General features: G+C 39.5%; 1 protein-coding gene across 3 annotated transcripts in view; it reads left to right on the top strand.

The window, feature by feature from the left end:
- Nucleotides 1-15,405, top strand: part of rnf220b (ring finger protein 220b) — a 33,302-nt gene extending 17,897 nt beyond the window's left edge. The window contains exons 3-16 of one of the 3 annotated variants that reach the window (XM_086089351.1): nucleotides 5,227-5,356; nucleotides 5,947-5,989; nucleotides 6,072-6,164; nucleotides 8,183-8,225; nucleotides 8,509-8,598; nucleotides 10,519-10,562; nucleotides 10,868-10,955; nucleotides 11,342-11,438; nucleotides 11,788-11,847; nucleotides 11,937-11,995; nucleotides 12,083-12,167; nucleotides 13,644-13,752; nucleotides 14,797-14,871; nucleotides 14,955-15,405. In XM_086089351.1, coding sequence (XP_085945477.1) covers nucleotides 5,227-5,356; nucleotides 5,947-5,989; nucleotides 6,072-6,164; nucleotides 8,183-8,225; nucleotides 8,509-8,598; nucleotides 10,519-10,562; nucleotides 10,868-10,955; nucleotides 11,342-11,438; nucleotides 11,788-11,847; nucleotides 11,937-11,995; nucleotides 12,083-12,167; nucleotides 13,644-13,752; nucleotides 14,797-14,871; nucleotides 14,955-15,026 — 1,088 coding nt within the window. In that variant the 3' untranslated portion in view covers nucleotides 15,027-15,405. Of the gene's footprint in view, nucleotides 1-5,226; nucleotides 5,357-5,946; nucleotides 5,990-6,071; nucleotides 6,165-8,182; nucleotides 8,226-8,508; nucleotides 8,599-10,518; nucleotides 10,563-10,867; nucleotides 10,956-11,341; nucleotides 11,439-11,787; nucleotides 11,848-11,933; nucleotides 11,996-12,082; nucleotides 12,168-13,643; nucleotides 13,753-14,796; nucleotides 14,872-14,954 lie in introns of all 3 variants that reach the window. The other 2 variants (XM_086089350.1, XM_086089352.1) reach the window with 2 other exon arrangements.
- The last annotated feature ends 1,712 nt before the right edge of the window (nucleotides 15,406-17,117 follow it).

Here is a 17,117-nt window from a genome sequence, read left to right as displayed (position 1 = left end):
CCCATCACATGTGGCAGCTCCACGTAAATCCCAACGAACCAGTGAGGACAAAGGCCAATCAATGTTCTACAAGAGGTTGATACAGATCTTATTAGTCAATGAATGATCATTAGCGATCTAACTAGGCATTGATTTGTGCAAGGGGCAAAGGTTGCTGTGGTTGTGGCAAGTGTCTTTAACACATTAAATACAATTGATCGCTCAGTCGGAGGGATATTTTTGAAGGATGCTGGAATTAGATTGGACAGAGACAGGGGATCTGAAGGCAAGCCTTGCCGAAGAATCTCTTCTCCTTTGTTCAAACTTGTAACAGCGCTGTCACGCAATTAACAAAACACAGATACAGTACCCCGAAACTGTGTCAAAGGCAAGTGGACGTTGCGTTTCAAAGCAGCTTTGAAAGTGGAGGAAATGACTGAGCTGGTAGCATATGTGTTACTACAGGGCCTATTATGTTGCTCATTAAATAGCAAACTTCTCAATAGGCCATTATTTCCCCAATAAAAAAACAAACGGCGGCCTGCACACTTTCCCCTCCCCTCCTTTTCTCTGTCGAGCTTAGCTCTACCTCACAGATGGCAAAAAGTCCTGACTAATATCCTGCATGATGTTTTTAAATTGGTAGCAGGCCGTCTCATAGGGTGTGGCACAGGTGTGGCAGGAGCCAGTGGCTTTTATAGGACTACGTCTCTGAAAGTGTGCCAAGGACTTGCCTACTTACCAACCAGTGCAGAGTTCAACACCAAGCGTTAATGGAACCCCCCCCCCCCCCCAACCCGAATCTCGGCATGCCTACTGCTTATATAGAGTCTGTGCTTGTTACCGCTTTATAGAGGGTTTTCTTGATGTGCTTAAAGGAATTGTTTGATGATTGGGATAATGGTGCCGCTCGGACTGACTTGTCTCAGCACTTTATCGGTAGTGAAAAACCCAGCTTGCGCAAAGTAAGCACCGTGTCCTGCTTGGTTGTTCACTTGCGTGTCTCCTGCCATTCAAAGCTGTCTGGTCTGCATCACGTCAATCAAAATTATACCGCGTCCACAGGTTTGTCGCCAAGAGGAATGGGTGGGAGGGGGCCGGCGGGTTTTGGGTTGTTCGTCACAATGTCTTCCCAGTAGAACAGCCTTTTCATGCCCTAGCATAATGTCAGCGGGTGACATCCCGGCCTGATGTGATGTGGCATTCACTAAAGGTCACGTTAGGCATCTCTGCTCCATCTGCATCTGCTGAAGTGGCAGCCTTCATATGGGCGCTGGCATCGGCCATTACCAGGGCCCTTAGGGGAGGGGACGTGATGTTTTGAGGATTTTTTAGAGGGATTTTGATCTTGTTGCTGCGGGGCTGAGTACTGGACATTGTGCAGCTGTGACCCACTACACACATTTAGTTTTACAAGGGGAGAAAAATACGGTATTAAAGATTACATTTATTTTACTATGTCACTAGTTTCTACATTCTGATCTGAGGCTTGGACCATGATCTTTTTTCTTTTTAATCAGTGATCTAGAAAAAACTAGAAACTCCATTCCAAACTTCCAACCATGAGAAGTTCAATTGAATGTCATCTGCCACAAACTGTACAATTTTAATGTATCTATAATCACTGGTCATACTATCATATTGAAGCGTGGAACTGCCGATGTTCAGTAAACAGTTTTGACCGGCGAGTACCTTCTAATGTATTTGTAGCATATTTATGTTTGTAGCAATTAGCCTACAAGTACGTTCAAACATACTCGCGAGTACGTTCAAACATTTGAACGTACTTGTAGGCTAAATGCTACAAACATAGCATATTTTCCCATAATGCCACTAGGTATTACTTGCACTGTAGGAAAAAATGTCAAGCCTAAATCATGCACTGCAGACATAATAAATTAATAATAAATCATAAACAATGTGTTTTACTTAATTTTCAAACATTGGTATAAGTGGGCCAAATTTTGAAACAAAACAGCTTCTGCTTCACTGCTTCTGACCAGGGACTACAGATGAAAATGAGCTTCTAGCTATTTCTGGTCCTATGGCATTATGGAAAAATATGCTGTGTTTGCAGTATTTAGCTTACAAGTACGTTCAAACGTACTCGCCGGTATGTTTAAACACATTTGCGAGTATGTATGAACGTATTTGCGAGTACGTTGGAACGGATCTAAAAACGTTCGACTTCAAACGTACTCATACTCACAAATACTTTCTAACGTAATTTCCAATCAAAGACTCCACATTGTGGCGTTCCATGCTTCCGTAGTGTCACACTAACAGTAGTAAAACTTGTTCTTCATAAAAATTGGTCTTAAGATATGTTGCAATTTCCTCTTTGCATCAGGTTATTTGTTAAATGTAATCCTGGTTTTGTCATTTTACCGACTTGAACTATTTGAATTTTTTTTTTTTTAATTGATATGACCTCTGGTTCGATGCCATTGTACTGAGCAATAATACAGCCTAGACGAGTTGTGGCTTAGCGGAGGTTTGCGTAGATGTAGCTTAACTTCCGGTAATATCGTGTACTTCTTAATTATGACACACAACGACTTGGTTGCATCTAAATATTTCACTCAGTTTTGCCTCATTTGCTTCAAGACTTGGTTACTCAACCATCGATTCCATACAATCGACATGAATTTCAACACTCAGTTAATCAGTCGATTGTGCTTTCTGCATAGTGACAATTAGTCTATTGCAAGACAACTTATTGATCGGCATCACTATCGCCATGTCTTTGCTTATGTTAGGTTTGAAATTACACTGGAATGAAGCTTTTTTTTTTTTTTAACATTGCAATTAAATTTGTTTCATTGTGATGCACATGAAGTTTATAGGCATGACACTTGAGGTGAACAAATGAAGGACATACTGGATCCTAGACAGCCAAAAAGGGAGGATCTGAACTGGCGAGACACCTCTAAGAAAGAGAAAGGAAACAATCAGAGACACTAACGCAGTGAATCCATTAGATGATGGGCCCTTCAAACTGGGCACGACCCAACAACGGCGCGCCAACAATCCATCCGAGCCGGTTGCTGTAGTGAGGGAGCAGTTTACAAGCCCCACAAGCAGGTTTTACAGCCCCCCGTTGTGTGTCTGAGACCCCCCAGGCTGACGAGGGTCTGAGTCTGACAGAAACTGACGGCGTTTATGTGGGCAGTGGAAGGGGGTTGGAAACGTGTAAAAAGAGCGGTGGTCGCGAAGCAGCGACTGTCACTTACGCAGAAGCAGCAACTCAGCAAACACTCCAACAAAACGCACATTTAATCTGATGTTGGTGTGGATCAAAGGTGAAGGATGCGGGGTGAGGCTGCAGTTGGAGGGAGTCGGGGGAGTGGAATCCCAAAAGTGGACCAATAAAACACCTGAAAATCAAATCCCATTGCTCTTATCGCGGCGCCATTCAGAGACGTTATCTGTGCAGGTAATGTGGTTATAAATTCAATTTCAGCACCGAGATTTCATTGTTTACTGATGCCGACATGTTCCGGGCGGCGGAGCACAGAAAGCGCAGGGACGTTCGATGCATGTCGGGAAAAGTCATTTAGGCTTCCAAAAGGGGATGCAAAAAAGGTGTGATGGGGGGAGGCGGAGACACAAGGAGAACTGTCACTCTCCCAAGGACACCACTTTCTATATTCCACCCACATGTTTTATTTAGAGGGCATTTTGTCCTATTTAGCTGCGCATTAAGGGGCCACGTAGCACTGTTGATGTTGTAGGATTTTGTTTGACCAACCTGATAATCAGGTGCTCCCTCAAAACTCCACAAATCTGTCCAAACCTGCTCGTTATAATCTAGTTTAAAAACGATAACCGTTGGCTTTCCCTCCTCTGTGCAGAGATGGCAAATTAGGTGCGTTTTGCCTACTAGCCCTCAGTGATCGATGGCTTTCAGGAGTAAATCACCTCATCTACTAGGTAAAATCTTGATATAGTGGAGCTCCTGGGGATCCCAGCTGGCTGCTTATGGCAGTAATCCATCAGTGGGACCCAATGGGCCGAGCGGTCCTCCTGGGTAATGTTCCTATTGACAGACTATGATGTCGACACACTGACGGCAGGGAGACACTTGTGTGTGTGTGTGTGTGTGTGTGTGCGTGTGTGTGTGTGTGTGCCCGTTTCTCTCTGCCACTATCTGTCAATACGATCTACAGAGCACACACAACCGCACGGGGGAACTATCACTGTCTGAACTTCTCAACATTGGCAAGAAACTGTAATTAACTACACAACAAATATAAGTAATATTTTGATGTATATTCAATGGAATATAAAATAAAATAAAACAATCATACGTCTCAAAGAGATGTTTCAAATATTTCTATTAAATAATAACAGGATCTTTCTTGTTGGTATTGTGCGCCACTTGGTATATTTCCAGGTTTCCGTGTTCCTTTTTCCGTTTATTGCTATCATTCGGGATTGCTACATCTATCATTACTACTGTCTTCTGATTTTTTTTAAATTTCAAAAATTTGAATCAAGATTAATCTTATCCAGATTTCCAAATCCCATTTTCCTGATCCATGGATCAGGATTTTCTATCCCAGTATTTCAAAACTTGTCTGGATTGGATCAGAATAATCCTGATCCTCTTGGATTGAGATTTCCAAATTAATCTGAATGGCATGTTTAGATTAGTGGAGGCACATACAAAATATTAAGAAAAAAATTGGGTTGATTTAAGAATATCTGCTAAATATACTTTATTAATATATATGTGAAGCTAAAACATGCATCACACTCTACTTCTACCCCGACGTAGGATTAATTTTCAGGATCAAATTGATCCATATTTGAGACTGAAATTTAGAAATACCCAACACGGGCTCAAATCTGGATTAAAGGCAGGATTGGAAATTCCAAATCTGGATTTAAATTTTTCAAGATTAAATGTGGTTTAAAATACCCACTTTTGGCTCTAATCTGGGTTTAATATAATCCTCCAGGTTTAATACCGGCACTTTATTCCTCCTACAAGGTTGCGCCGATCCATTTATGCCTTGCATCTTACACACTGCTAATATGCTGCACCATCTTTGGGACTTCTTCTTAGCACAGCGAGCTAGCAGCTGGAAAGCTCAGTGGTAAAACCACGATACCTCGGATGCAAATAGTGATAGAGTCATACCAGCTCGGACGTCGCCCAAGGTCCACGTCAGATGTCGGGGAAATGAAAATTCCAAAACTATTATAACCCTGGCTATAACTTCACCTATTGAATATCTACAGGTGGCAAAGTGAAGGTGCTCTACGATGCCGGGGCGCCAGTCTGTCCAGTGTGTCAGAGTGTTCTGAGACCAGGGGAGCTGCAAGAGCACATGGAGCAGGAATTAGCCAAACTCAGCCAGATTCAAATCAGGTATCACAGTCGGCCCCACACCCCTGTCGTTTCTTCAAATGGTATATCCCATTTTCTCTGTCATCTGTGTGCATTGTTTACAAGCCGCCTCATTGTTCCCTACATATTTCATATTGCGGGCTTCGGCCTCCAGGCGACAAATCATACAGCGGTCAAATAATGTCCCACTAATAAATGCTTGGAGGCTAACACGCTTGCTTGTGCACACACACACATACATATACACACACTGCTGCTTTGACCATAAGAAGGATCTCTCCAATAAAGACATTACAGGCCAAATCTGCTTAAAGACCACTTGGTGGACAGTAATGGTTTCAAATTGAACTTGGCCCACAGGGACACTGTATACGTGTGTGTGCGTGAATATAAAGCACGTAATGTACGTGTGTGAGAAAGATTGAGTGAAAAGATTTGAAAGGAGGTTACATGCAAATTTAGGCACGATAAAGCCGGCTGTTCACGAGATGATGTTTATAGAACTAAATTGTGTTTGTTTTACAGCATGGTGTATCTGTGTGCGTTTGTATATGTTTCATATTCTCTATTTGCATGGGTGCTCATGTTTTATTTACTTTGCTTTTCGCAAGCGTCACTTCGGTGCAGCAAGACCACCTCATGAGGACGCCAAAGGTAAACACGCTTACATGATAGCGCCATGATTTGCATTGAATCAATTTCTCCTCAGAGCTTCCGTGTCACATTTTCTTTTTAGTCCCTTTCATTCTCTCTGCACATCAAACGTGAAGGAAGTTCCCCGACCTCACCCCCTCGACCAGCTGACGACATCCACTCTGATCGATATCAGGTGAAGTTTACGATCAAAATCTCATAATCAACCGACCAGTGAGGAGTACGTTTAAAATAATAAACTCGACATTAGGCCGGTCGGTGTGGACTGTAGCATAAATACTCTTCATCCATTTTCAGGGAACTTCTGGAGAAAAGTTCTCATGCCCTACTTTTCAGTTATTTATTTGTAAAAATAAATAAATAAAATAAAATAAAATAATAATAATAAAATATTGCATACATTTTATTGCACATCATGACTGTGTCCCACTTGGTGCTGATTCTTTACCCGCACAAAAAAAAATCTAATTTGATGTATTCATGTTTAAAGCCTGAAATGTGGCAAAAGGTCAAAAAGGGGGCTAATACTTTTGCAAATGCTTATTTTACACAATGAGAGGGAAACAATGTGTTGTTACACAATAAATATATTGTTGAAGTCCTACAGCTCTGTCAGTATAATTTGAAATTATTGCTCCATAATGACTGACTTTTGTTTTTTAATAAAGGGAAGTCAACCCAAAATTGTGTTTTACAATATTTGCCATGCAGCCTTACTACTGTAAACACGACATTCTGATTAATATTGTATTTGTGGAACCTAAATTAAGCAGCAAAAACCACCAGTTTTTTCCCTCATCTCAGAGAGCGGCCATTTTGTCACTTGCTACTGAAATTACATTACAGTTGCTCAGGGCTTAGGTAATTACTAATCACGGCTCACCTGTGTTCTGACTTTTGTCATGTGACATTTGAAAACTGAGCTGTGATTGGCCGTTACCTGAGCCCTGAGAAACTGTGATGTCATGTTCAGTCAACAGCAAGTGGAAAAATGGCCGCCCCCTGAATGGATAAAAACGGGTGGATTTTGCTGCTTTATTCATATTCCACAAACACAATATTAATCAGAATACCGTTTCGACTATTGGGATTGCATAGAGCATATTATTCTAAGGAACATTTTTGGGTGGACTTCACATGTATGCCTTTGGAGTGGATCTCATTATATTGAAGTGTACCTAATGTTGTGGCCAGAAATTGTAAAGCCAGGAGAATTAATTGATTTTGCATGCGTTGCCTCCAAATGTTCTGTTCATTAATGCACAAAAAAAAAGGGGGGGGGGGGTGGTGTTGCTCAGCTAGTAGTTAGCGACATCATAAACATTGTTGCTGGTCTTGATGTGGTGCCAGTGACTCAGCATTTTTATGGGCTTCGAGTTGATCACACACTGAAGCCAACACTCACAAGTAATATGTTCATCAGTGGTGCCAGTCTCTTAACTCCTAAAAGAGTAACTGCAAGGAAATCGAAGAAATCAAATGCAGATGTCACAATGAGCTCACACTTCCTCTCCTGTCTGACGCGACTGCTTAATTTTGCAACTTTTCCGTTCCGTTCCGTCTTCAATTCCGCTTATCCGGGGTCGGGTCGCGGGGGCAGCAGCTTTAGCAGGGAAGCCCAGACTTCCCTCTCCCCAGCCACTTCAGCCAGCTCCTCCGACGGGATCCCAAGGCGTTCCCAAGCCAGCCGTGAGACGTAGTCTCTCCAGCGTGTCCTGGGTCGTCCCCGGGGCCTCCTGCCGGTAGGACATGCCCGGAACACCTCCCCAGGGAGACGCCCAGGAGGCATCCGAACCAGATGCCCGAGCCACCTCAACTGGTTCCTCTCAACGTGGAGGAGTAGCGGCTCGACGCTGAGTCCCTCCCGAATGACCGAGCTTCTCACCCTATCTCTAAGGGAGAGCTAATTTTGCAACTGCTTAAATCAAAGTTGAATTTAATTTAACAGGCCGATATCATGCTGGTACATAAGTAAAAACACAAAATGATATACAAAAAAACCCTTCAAGGCCTCCAAACGGAAATTCAAACCCCAGACTTCAGAAATGCGCATGCTAATCACATGCCACCGCGCTGCCTAACCCTTCAAACAAAATTCTAAGACATAATGGCATTTTATTTCAACTGAATCATGTTCCTGTGCATAATTAGTATTCATGTATTATGACACGTTGTTGTTTATCTTTGATACAGACGTTTCTGCGTGTGCGGGCCAACAGACACACGAGACTAAACGGTATGTTGATGCATGCTCACGAAAGCAAATATTTTCTTTTTCATTGCTGCTGACTCAGTGTGCTAATAAAAAACAAGGCATGAGCGCGAGACTCGCACAGCTCTGCACTTATATGGCTTCTCTCAATATACAGTCATCCTCCCTTTTTCACATGGCCATTGTGTGTGTTGTGTTGTGTTACATTAACCCCCCCACACGCGCCCACCTCCCCAAACTGGCCTAGCGCCCACACGAGCAGAGGAGTTATTAACCTTTCAACTTTGACCTCTTAATATGTTAACAGTCGACGACCTCTGCTGGTGCAGGTGCTACGTCAAATCCGCCCCATTACGCCCCCACAGCGCAGGAGCTCACCTAGACTGCGCACAAGCTGGTAAGACACAACGCAGATGCAAATTGGATGCAAACTTACAATGATACAATAATTTGGGGCTTTTTTTTTCATTTATATATATATTTATATATATATTTATAATTTACTCATCCAGAAGCAAGACATTTTCACAATATATAGCAAAAATCCGCATGTTTAGACATGGCTTAAAACCATGACACCTATTTCCAAAATAGTGATAATGAATGAAAGGAATAATTCCCATATAGAGGAATTGCTGTGCTTTTTCAGCTTATAACTGACTCTTCAAACTGCCAATGCTGTCGAGGTCTGTTAGCCTTTATTGGGCTTATAACAGGACGCCATAATGAGCTTCTAAATACACATCAGAGGGAGAAGAGTGTGTGTGAGTCTTGTGTTGATTAATCAACCTCTCACTTTCCTTCTCTCTTCTTCTTTCCTGTTTGATGAGCTCTTCTTCATCTATGACCGCCTCTTTAACCCTCATTATATTTGCTGGCATGGCGGCGCTCGGGGTCACGGCCACCGGCCCCAGTGTGTGTGTGCGTGCGTGTCTGCGCACCACCACCATCACCCTCCGTCACCCCACTGTCAGGAGCCACTGTCATGCAGAAATTAAGGGGCCCTAAAACCTAATGTCCCTTGCTTGCAATCTGCAGTCAGTGTGGACCCAATGGTGAAGGAGGGGCTGCTGGTGTTCTGCCATGTTAACTTTTATATCACAGAGAAAAGTGGAGGTGCCGTGACACACAATCATTTTAGTCTACAAGTCTCTTGCCGTGATGCTCTTACTGTACGTGATATTTTGCTTCAGAATCTGTGTGTTATGTAATCATACCAACAGGATAGTGTTCGCAAAGGAAGGACGACAGTTTGCAATAAGGTCATATTAAATCAATGTACTTTATTTTTCCATTCAATTTATTCAATGATGTCATAGTGGAGAATTTAGAGGAAGAAAAGAATAACATTATTAAATTATTTTTGAAATTTTGAGGGATACGTTTGAAAGTTAATTAATTAATTAATTCAATCAACTGTATGGGTAAGTTGGAACAGTTTGAATTGGTCAAAATATGTTATAAGTAGAACTGAAAATAATTTTGGCTTTTATTATGTAATTTTTGAATTTTTTGGCGCTAGGGATGAGATGAATGTTGTAGAATTGGAACTGTTTGAAAAAAAAATCTAAATTAGAAGGGGAAAACCAAACAAAACAATTTTGTAGGCTTTTATTTTGAAATTTGGAAATATTTTGCTGTAGGGATAAGATGAATGTTGTTATTAACAACTCAAAGCATTCCAACTTGAAATGGTTATAGAAATTTAAAGGAAAGAATTTTTTTTTTCTTAATTTAGCTTTTATTTTGAAATTTTGGGGGAAAATGCGGTATGGTTAACCTGAACAGTTTAAAGTTGGAACAGATTGAATCTGTAAAAAAATATATAAAGTAGGGGATGAAAAACTAAAAATCAAAAATAAATAAATAAATCATTTTGGGGGGTTTATTTTGAAAAAAATAAAAAAATTGCGGCCGTGATAAGCTTTAACAGTTTAAAGTTTAAACTGTTTGAATCGATCAATATGGGTTTATTTATTTCATTTCTAATTCATACTGCATTATTTATATATTTATAAATATACTGTACTTGTGTTTTTCCCCCAAAATGCTTTGTGATCCACACATAATTTTTTAATTCTAGAATTCATATTAATTGTCTGTAAAAATAAAAACCTACTTTTTTTTGTTAAATTGTGTTGAGAGTAAGTACTAATGTAAACTAAAATAACAGAAACATCTTACAGCACAATTTCTAATGTGCAAACCAGTCCAATACCGATTAACAATTAAACATTGTGAGTGAAATGAATCAAATATGAATCAGAATCAATGACAGCAATGTGGCTTCAACTTTGTCTTTGTCTTGTGTCCTCAGTCAAGATCAGCAAAATGAAGCGGAGGAAACCAGACGACGGGCAGGTACGGTTGACTTGATCTCCTTTTCTTTCTTTTTTTCCCCCATCACGTGAAAGACAGATGAAACCATACTTTGTGACATTTTTATTGTCACTGGAGATATCCAAATATCAGCGGGTCAAGATTGATAAAGGACACTGTTGGGATCAGAATCACTGTCATGTCAGCGTGTATTCACGTGAAAACACTTGACTTGTTATGAAAACGCTGCCCCGGGGCCACGAGAAGCATAAAGGCAATCATCCTAGTGTGCGTTGTTCATGTGTGTAAATGTAAATGCGCTCTTCTTTGTGTGTGTATTTGTTTAGGAGGCCCCTGCAGACACGACGCCGTCGGAGGAAGAGTGGGACGAAAGGCGGAAGATACAGATGATGTCGCTAGTCGGAGGGTTCAAAGGTAGGTGTGTTTGTGTATTTGTCTGCGTGTGTGTGTGCGTGCCATGCTGTGCATTGGACGATAATAACACGACTGAGTGGCAGTTGTAGAAAAAGCACTGAACTTTTCAATCCACATTACAGAAGAAGAGCATGCCTTGAAGGTTAACATCCGCGCAATGACGGGCTCTGACATGCAAAATTGTCATAACACGGATGCACCAAAACACACGGCTGTTAAAGTGGCTGGATTTGATCTTTGGCAGGGCAGCTCAATAAGTAAAACTTAAAAAAAAACAAGCATGGCAGAAGTGATGGGAAAGCTCCGGAAGTTTGCAGATAATGTGGCTGGTGAAGGTTTTGGAGTTGTTGACATCTCTCCCTATTAATGTGAACATGTCGCCTCAGGTTCAATGTTGGTGAGCAGCACGTCTAAAGAAGGTCGGGACAGCGACGCAGACCTCGACGTGGATGGAGACGACACCTTAGAGTATGGACGAGCACAGTATCCTTTAAGTTTTTATTTATGTATTTATTTGTTTGTTTGTTTATTTATTCATTTATTTATTTTACCTGCAATTGCTTTTTATTCTTACCTTGCTTAAAGTCATGTGACCTTAATGCGAACAAGTGCTATTTAAAAAAAAAAAATGGAGGGAACAGTATTTTTAATCGTGAAATAAATAAAAAAATTCAAATTTTGTGGAAATTGGCTCACTCATTTTTGTGTAATATTTTTTTGTATGATTCTATTAAATTATAAACCAACAAGCAAATTCCTGGCAGATTCATAAATTTGCCTTCGTACAATGTTTTTGGTGTTTTTATCTTTTTCTCCTTAGCTTTCGCTTTAGATACACCGAGACAGATGTGATCATGTGCTCTGGAGAAAACAGCAAAGAGACGGCAGCTAAGTATGTTTCTTGAAATCTCATGATAGCTTTGAAGCTTCTTAGCGATAAACACGTACTAATAATCATGTTTCATTGTTGTTACGTAGCAGTGTGGGAACATTGCCCGACTCTGGAGTCCATCGGGAAATTTCCAAATGGTCAAATGAAGGTATGGTAAGCTCAAAGGACTGATGACAATTACAAGTTATTGGCTGATTCTTATTTTGTATTTTTGTGTTGATTCGTGTCTATGTAGAGAGTCCATCCACCAGTAGTGGGGATAAAGTGGAGGGAAGCACACCTGTCCTCCCAAAAACCTGCAAAAGCGATGACGGAGACATGTAAGCATCTGTGGATTTGCATATTCACTGATTCCCCCCCCCATATTTTTAAATATTTGGTGATTTATTTTTTTAGGTTTCCCTTCCCACAAACACATTTCCTCCCATTTTTAATGGAAAACATAGTCTACATTGACTAATTATCTGAATTTTTTTGAAAATTTGTTTTGGGTTTCACTTTAAAAATGTTTTCTCCCACAATACATTTCTTCTACTATAATGACATAGCTTTTATTCATCTATATCTTGTTGAAGTTAATACATACAAAATGATGGAATTCCAATGAATGAACGCCAAAAGTGAGCTCATGATGCCTGGCAACCTTCAATCACATAAATCTTTATTTCCACTCATAGCGACATGTGCCAGTATGACGCCGTATTAGGGCCACGTATATATTGATTTATTGATTTATTTTTCCCAGAGGATGGGTAATATTTTGAGAATAAACTCACAAATTTGCCACTTTATAAAGTGGTTAATTTGCGAGAGAGAAAATTCAGAAACTTACGACAAATACACGTAGCGTAGCTATAGTCTAATGTGAGGATTCGTTGGTGGTTAATGGGAGACTGTTTATAAAATGAAAAGGCAGGATAAATTCTACTCGTCTTACACGGCAGCTAGAGCGGCAACACTTCCTGATTCCCTATCAGCTGATTAACACTGACCAATCAGAAGCTAGCATACTTTAGGTAAATGCAAGTGAATGAAGGAGAGCAGCTGATTCGACACACCAACTTAACGACTTGTACAATAAAAATACCAAAATGTATGAATATGTAAATAATAATTAAAATAATATATATATTTTAACAAATTACCTTAAATGCTTGATCCTCAGGGTGTGGACCTTCGCAAAGTGAAGTGTCTTTGTCGCTGGCCGTACCCGACGCTTCAAACATCATATGGTTAATCTCTGCAAAAGCAATTACTATCTGCTTATTTGAAAACCCGACCGAAATGTATTGGCACAAACATCCGAGTAGAAGGCTACGTGTAGGATTTGTCGTAAGTTTCTGTGTTTTTTCTCTCGCAAATTTATGAACTGGCAAATTTGCCACTTTATAAATTTGCAAATGCAAATTTGCGAGTTTTTTTTACGGATTATCACCCTTCTTGAAGAAAAAATATATATACGTAGCCATAATACGCCGTCGTAGTGCCAGCACTGTTATTGACATAAAAAAAATAAAACAAAACAAAACAATAGATCGACAGCAAAAGTCTGTCTTTTCTATCCCAATCAGCAACCCACTTTCCCCCAATTTCCCCACAGCGCCCCCACCCTTCCATCCCTCAGCCTATTATAAATGACAGCACAAGCAACCAATTTTGATTGCTGCTAAATTTCATGCTCACGGTCCATGTTGGCCAGCCAATAATTTAATATGTCTTCATTTATAAATGACTATGCAGGGTCTAACTGGCGGTCTCTCGTTTGTGTGTGTGTGTGCGTGCGCATGTGTGTGAAGGCTCTCAGAAGACTCTGCGCTGACATCCCTGGATGCTCTTAAAGCTCGGATACGCGATTTGGAGAAACAGTTGTGTAAAGGAGACAGATTTAAATGCCTCATCTGCATGGTGAGTGGATGTCTTCATTTTGGGATGTTAGTTGATAAGAAAGTGTTTGTAATTTTAGTCTATTCTCTGAATCCCATGGAACTTTTCTTCACATTTCACATTGATAGAATTCTATCTCTTTTTTTTCAATACAGAAATAATTAAAAATAAAGTTAAATTATATTTGGAGATGTACATTGTTTTAATTAGATAGCAACATTTTTTTTGGGAAAGAATCTTAAAAATACATAAAATGATTACTTCAAATAATTTTAAAAAGCAACTTTTTTTCTGACTGCCTGCACTCTGTATTGCCACCAATTGGAATTGTCTCTTAAAAAAAAAGAAGTTTTTATTTATTTATCTTTGTACTTTATTTCATTCTTACATTTTTAAACAAATAATTGATGGATGGGTTAATGGATGGATGGATGTCGTTTTAATCTATTTAAATGGGACCTGAAATTATTTATCTGAAAATGAGAAAATGTGTGTGGCTTTGTTCATTACACATGTAAAAAAAAAAAAAAATATATATATATATATATATATATATATATATATTTTTTTTTTTTTTAATATTTGTTAATAATATTATGAATTATGTTTATTTTTATGACTCTTATGACTCTCTTTATGTCTACTACCAATTTTAATATTCTATTAGAATAGATTTTTTTATTGTATAGATTTAATTTGTTCTTTTTTCCCTTTTATTCATTTATTTATTTATTTATTTATTTAGTTAGTTTTGCCTACATTTTCCCAAACTGTGGGCCAAATAATGGGTTGCTTCAATCTCTTTAGGTCTAGCCTCAAATTAAATCTGAGAAATAAAATACCTGATGTCAGGGGCTTCTAATGCTAATTTATACCTGCAGTGTATTTGTCAGCATGCACAGAAGAAAAATCACTTTAATCTCCCATTAACAAATCACATGCGAACAACAATCAAGTTGTTGCAGTAAAATAAAAAGGAGAAGCAAAAATAGGCTATTTGTCGCCATCTAGTGGTCCGGTTGAGTGTTACAACTCCAATGTTTTGGCCTGTGTTTCATCCTTTAGGACACTTACTCAACCCCGCTCACTTCCATCCAGTGCTGGCATGTTCACTGTGAGGAGTGTTGGCTCCGAACACTGGTATGTTTCCTCTCTGCAAAAAAACATTTAAAAAAATCATAAGCAACATTTGGAATTGATTATGGTGGGATTTTCATCATCAGGGAGCAAAGAAGCTGTGCCCTCAGTGCAACACCATCACCTCGCCCGGCGACCTGCGGCGGGTCTATCTGTGACGCCAGGCCCATCATAACGGTTGGACTTGTGAGCAGCTGGCCTGACTCCCACCCTCTTCCCAATCTCACCCCACATTGGACCTACTTTTTAGTCAGTGCATCCACTAATACAAAAACAAAACAAAAAAAAACAGCTCCAAAGTGACATTTTAACATGAACTTGTTTGGTGGAAACACCTTAGTAACACTCTTTGGGGCAATATTTATCAATTTTATAACCATTTTTGTCTGTTTTCCTGCAAAGCACATGTATATAGTTTTTGTGTTTGAATTGGTGTTTGTATATGATGTTGATTAGAACAACCCGACTGTATTTACTGTACAGAGTTTGTCTTAATGTTTGTTTGGCTCCTCCTCTTCTCATACAACCTCCCCACTTTTTGTCTTTATCAATGTTACTATAATAAAAGTTGTGGCCAAAGGGCATTATGCATTATAAATGGGTCGAGTTGAGTTGAGTCAATGGGTCGATCTTAAGAAGTGGGTCACTGCGGGATTAGTCGGGTAGAGCCCAGGCACGGCTCAGTTGGAGTCTCACTTGCACAATTCTCTGCCTTTACTTGGAAAGATTACACAAGTGACAAATCCACAAGGTCAATTTGCACCTCAACAAATATCTGTTCATGATACGAGGTTTGTTTAATCACTTTATTTCTACACATCGGCCAAACAGAACAACTTCCAAATATGCAAACTCGGGATGGATGAGTATCGATACCAGGTATCTGTATCGGGCTGATACGCGGCCTTATTTCAAGGTATTGGTGCTCGCAACGGCGGCCGATGCCTTGCGGCTGTTTTACAATCAGGAACTAGAAATTTGAAGAATCAAAATTTGACGTGAATTTCATACAATTTTAACCTTCCTGTTACGTCGTGGGTCAAAATTACCCACTTTGTTAAGAACAACAATTAGTTTTTCGCTATGAAACTTGCCACCAACAGACGGTAAGAAATGGTTCATTTTGGCATATTTGCAATGAAAACCATTAATAAACTGTAGCAATATTTATCGGGATACTTTTGGAGCATTGAGCATAGCCAGGGTCAAACTGACCCATTTGAAGTTGAACAACCACAAATGAGTATTTTTTTTGCTATGAAAATTCTCATCAATTAAAATGGTTAGTAGCGAAATGCTTTTGGGACATTAAACATAGCCGGGTCAAATTGACCCATTTTCATGTTGAAGAACTACAAATTTGTATTTATTCTTTTTTGCGACAAAAATTCGCAGTAATTCAAATAGTCTACTATGACATATTTTCAATTAAAATGGTTACTGGAACATTAACTCCCCAACACGTATAAATACATTCTATTTTAAATGTTTTAAGTGTCCCAAAGACATATTTATACATTTGTTTATGTTTTTTTTTATGATAGAGCATACAGAAGTCTTTGATGCAGCCTCTCAACTGCACAGAACGGTTGAAGCAATGGTAGTTATTACAAAAACGGCCAACAGGTGACAGCAGAGTATAAGAGATCAACCAGGGCCATGTTGCAAACAAGCAGATTTACCCACAGTTCTAAACAGATTTGTGAATAATGATTAAACTTAGCTATATTCTAATGCTAATTGATGCAAAACGGAAACAGATAGAAATAAACTTTTTTTCCTGATGAAAAAAGAGACTCTAATCTTTCTTTTGGTAGGGTCCGTGTTTTTATAGCAATAGAACACAATATTGTGTGGGCCTTACAAAATCAGTCAAAATCCAGTAAAACAGCCGGGAGTGAATGAGTTAAACTGATCAATTTCAAAGTTAAGTAACTGCAAAATTAGTATTTTGTGCTACAAAAATTCTCATGAATTAAAATGGTTACTATCAAAATGCTTTTGGGACATTAAACATAGGTGGGTCAAATTGACCAGGGAACATTATAGTCGTTCCTGAGAAATCAATCTAACAGGAGGGTTAAGGAAAAATGCTGTATTGGGATATGTAGGCCTTTCTTTAAAATTATCTTTTGTCGTTTGTTTGTTTGTTTGGGAAGGTGGGGGTTGGATTTTATGCATCAAAGGTACTCGGCACTTGGTATCGGTGTTGGTGATTACTCAAGAGTTGAGTGTGCGTACTGGTATCG

The sequence above is a fragment of the Leptonotus elevatus genome, chromosome 11, assembly GCF_054856555.1.
Source record: "Leptonotus elevatus isolate MCC_2025b chromosome 11, RoL_Lele_1.0, whole genome shotgun sequence".
NCBI lineage: Eukaryota > Metazoa > Chordata > Actinopteri > Syngnathiformes > Syngnathidae > Leptonotus > Leptonotus elevatus.
Note: the sequence above shows the minus strand (reverse complement) of the source record. Positions and strands in the feature narration are given on the sequence as shown.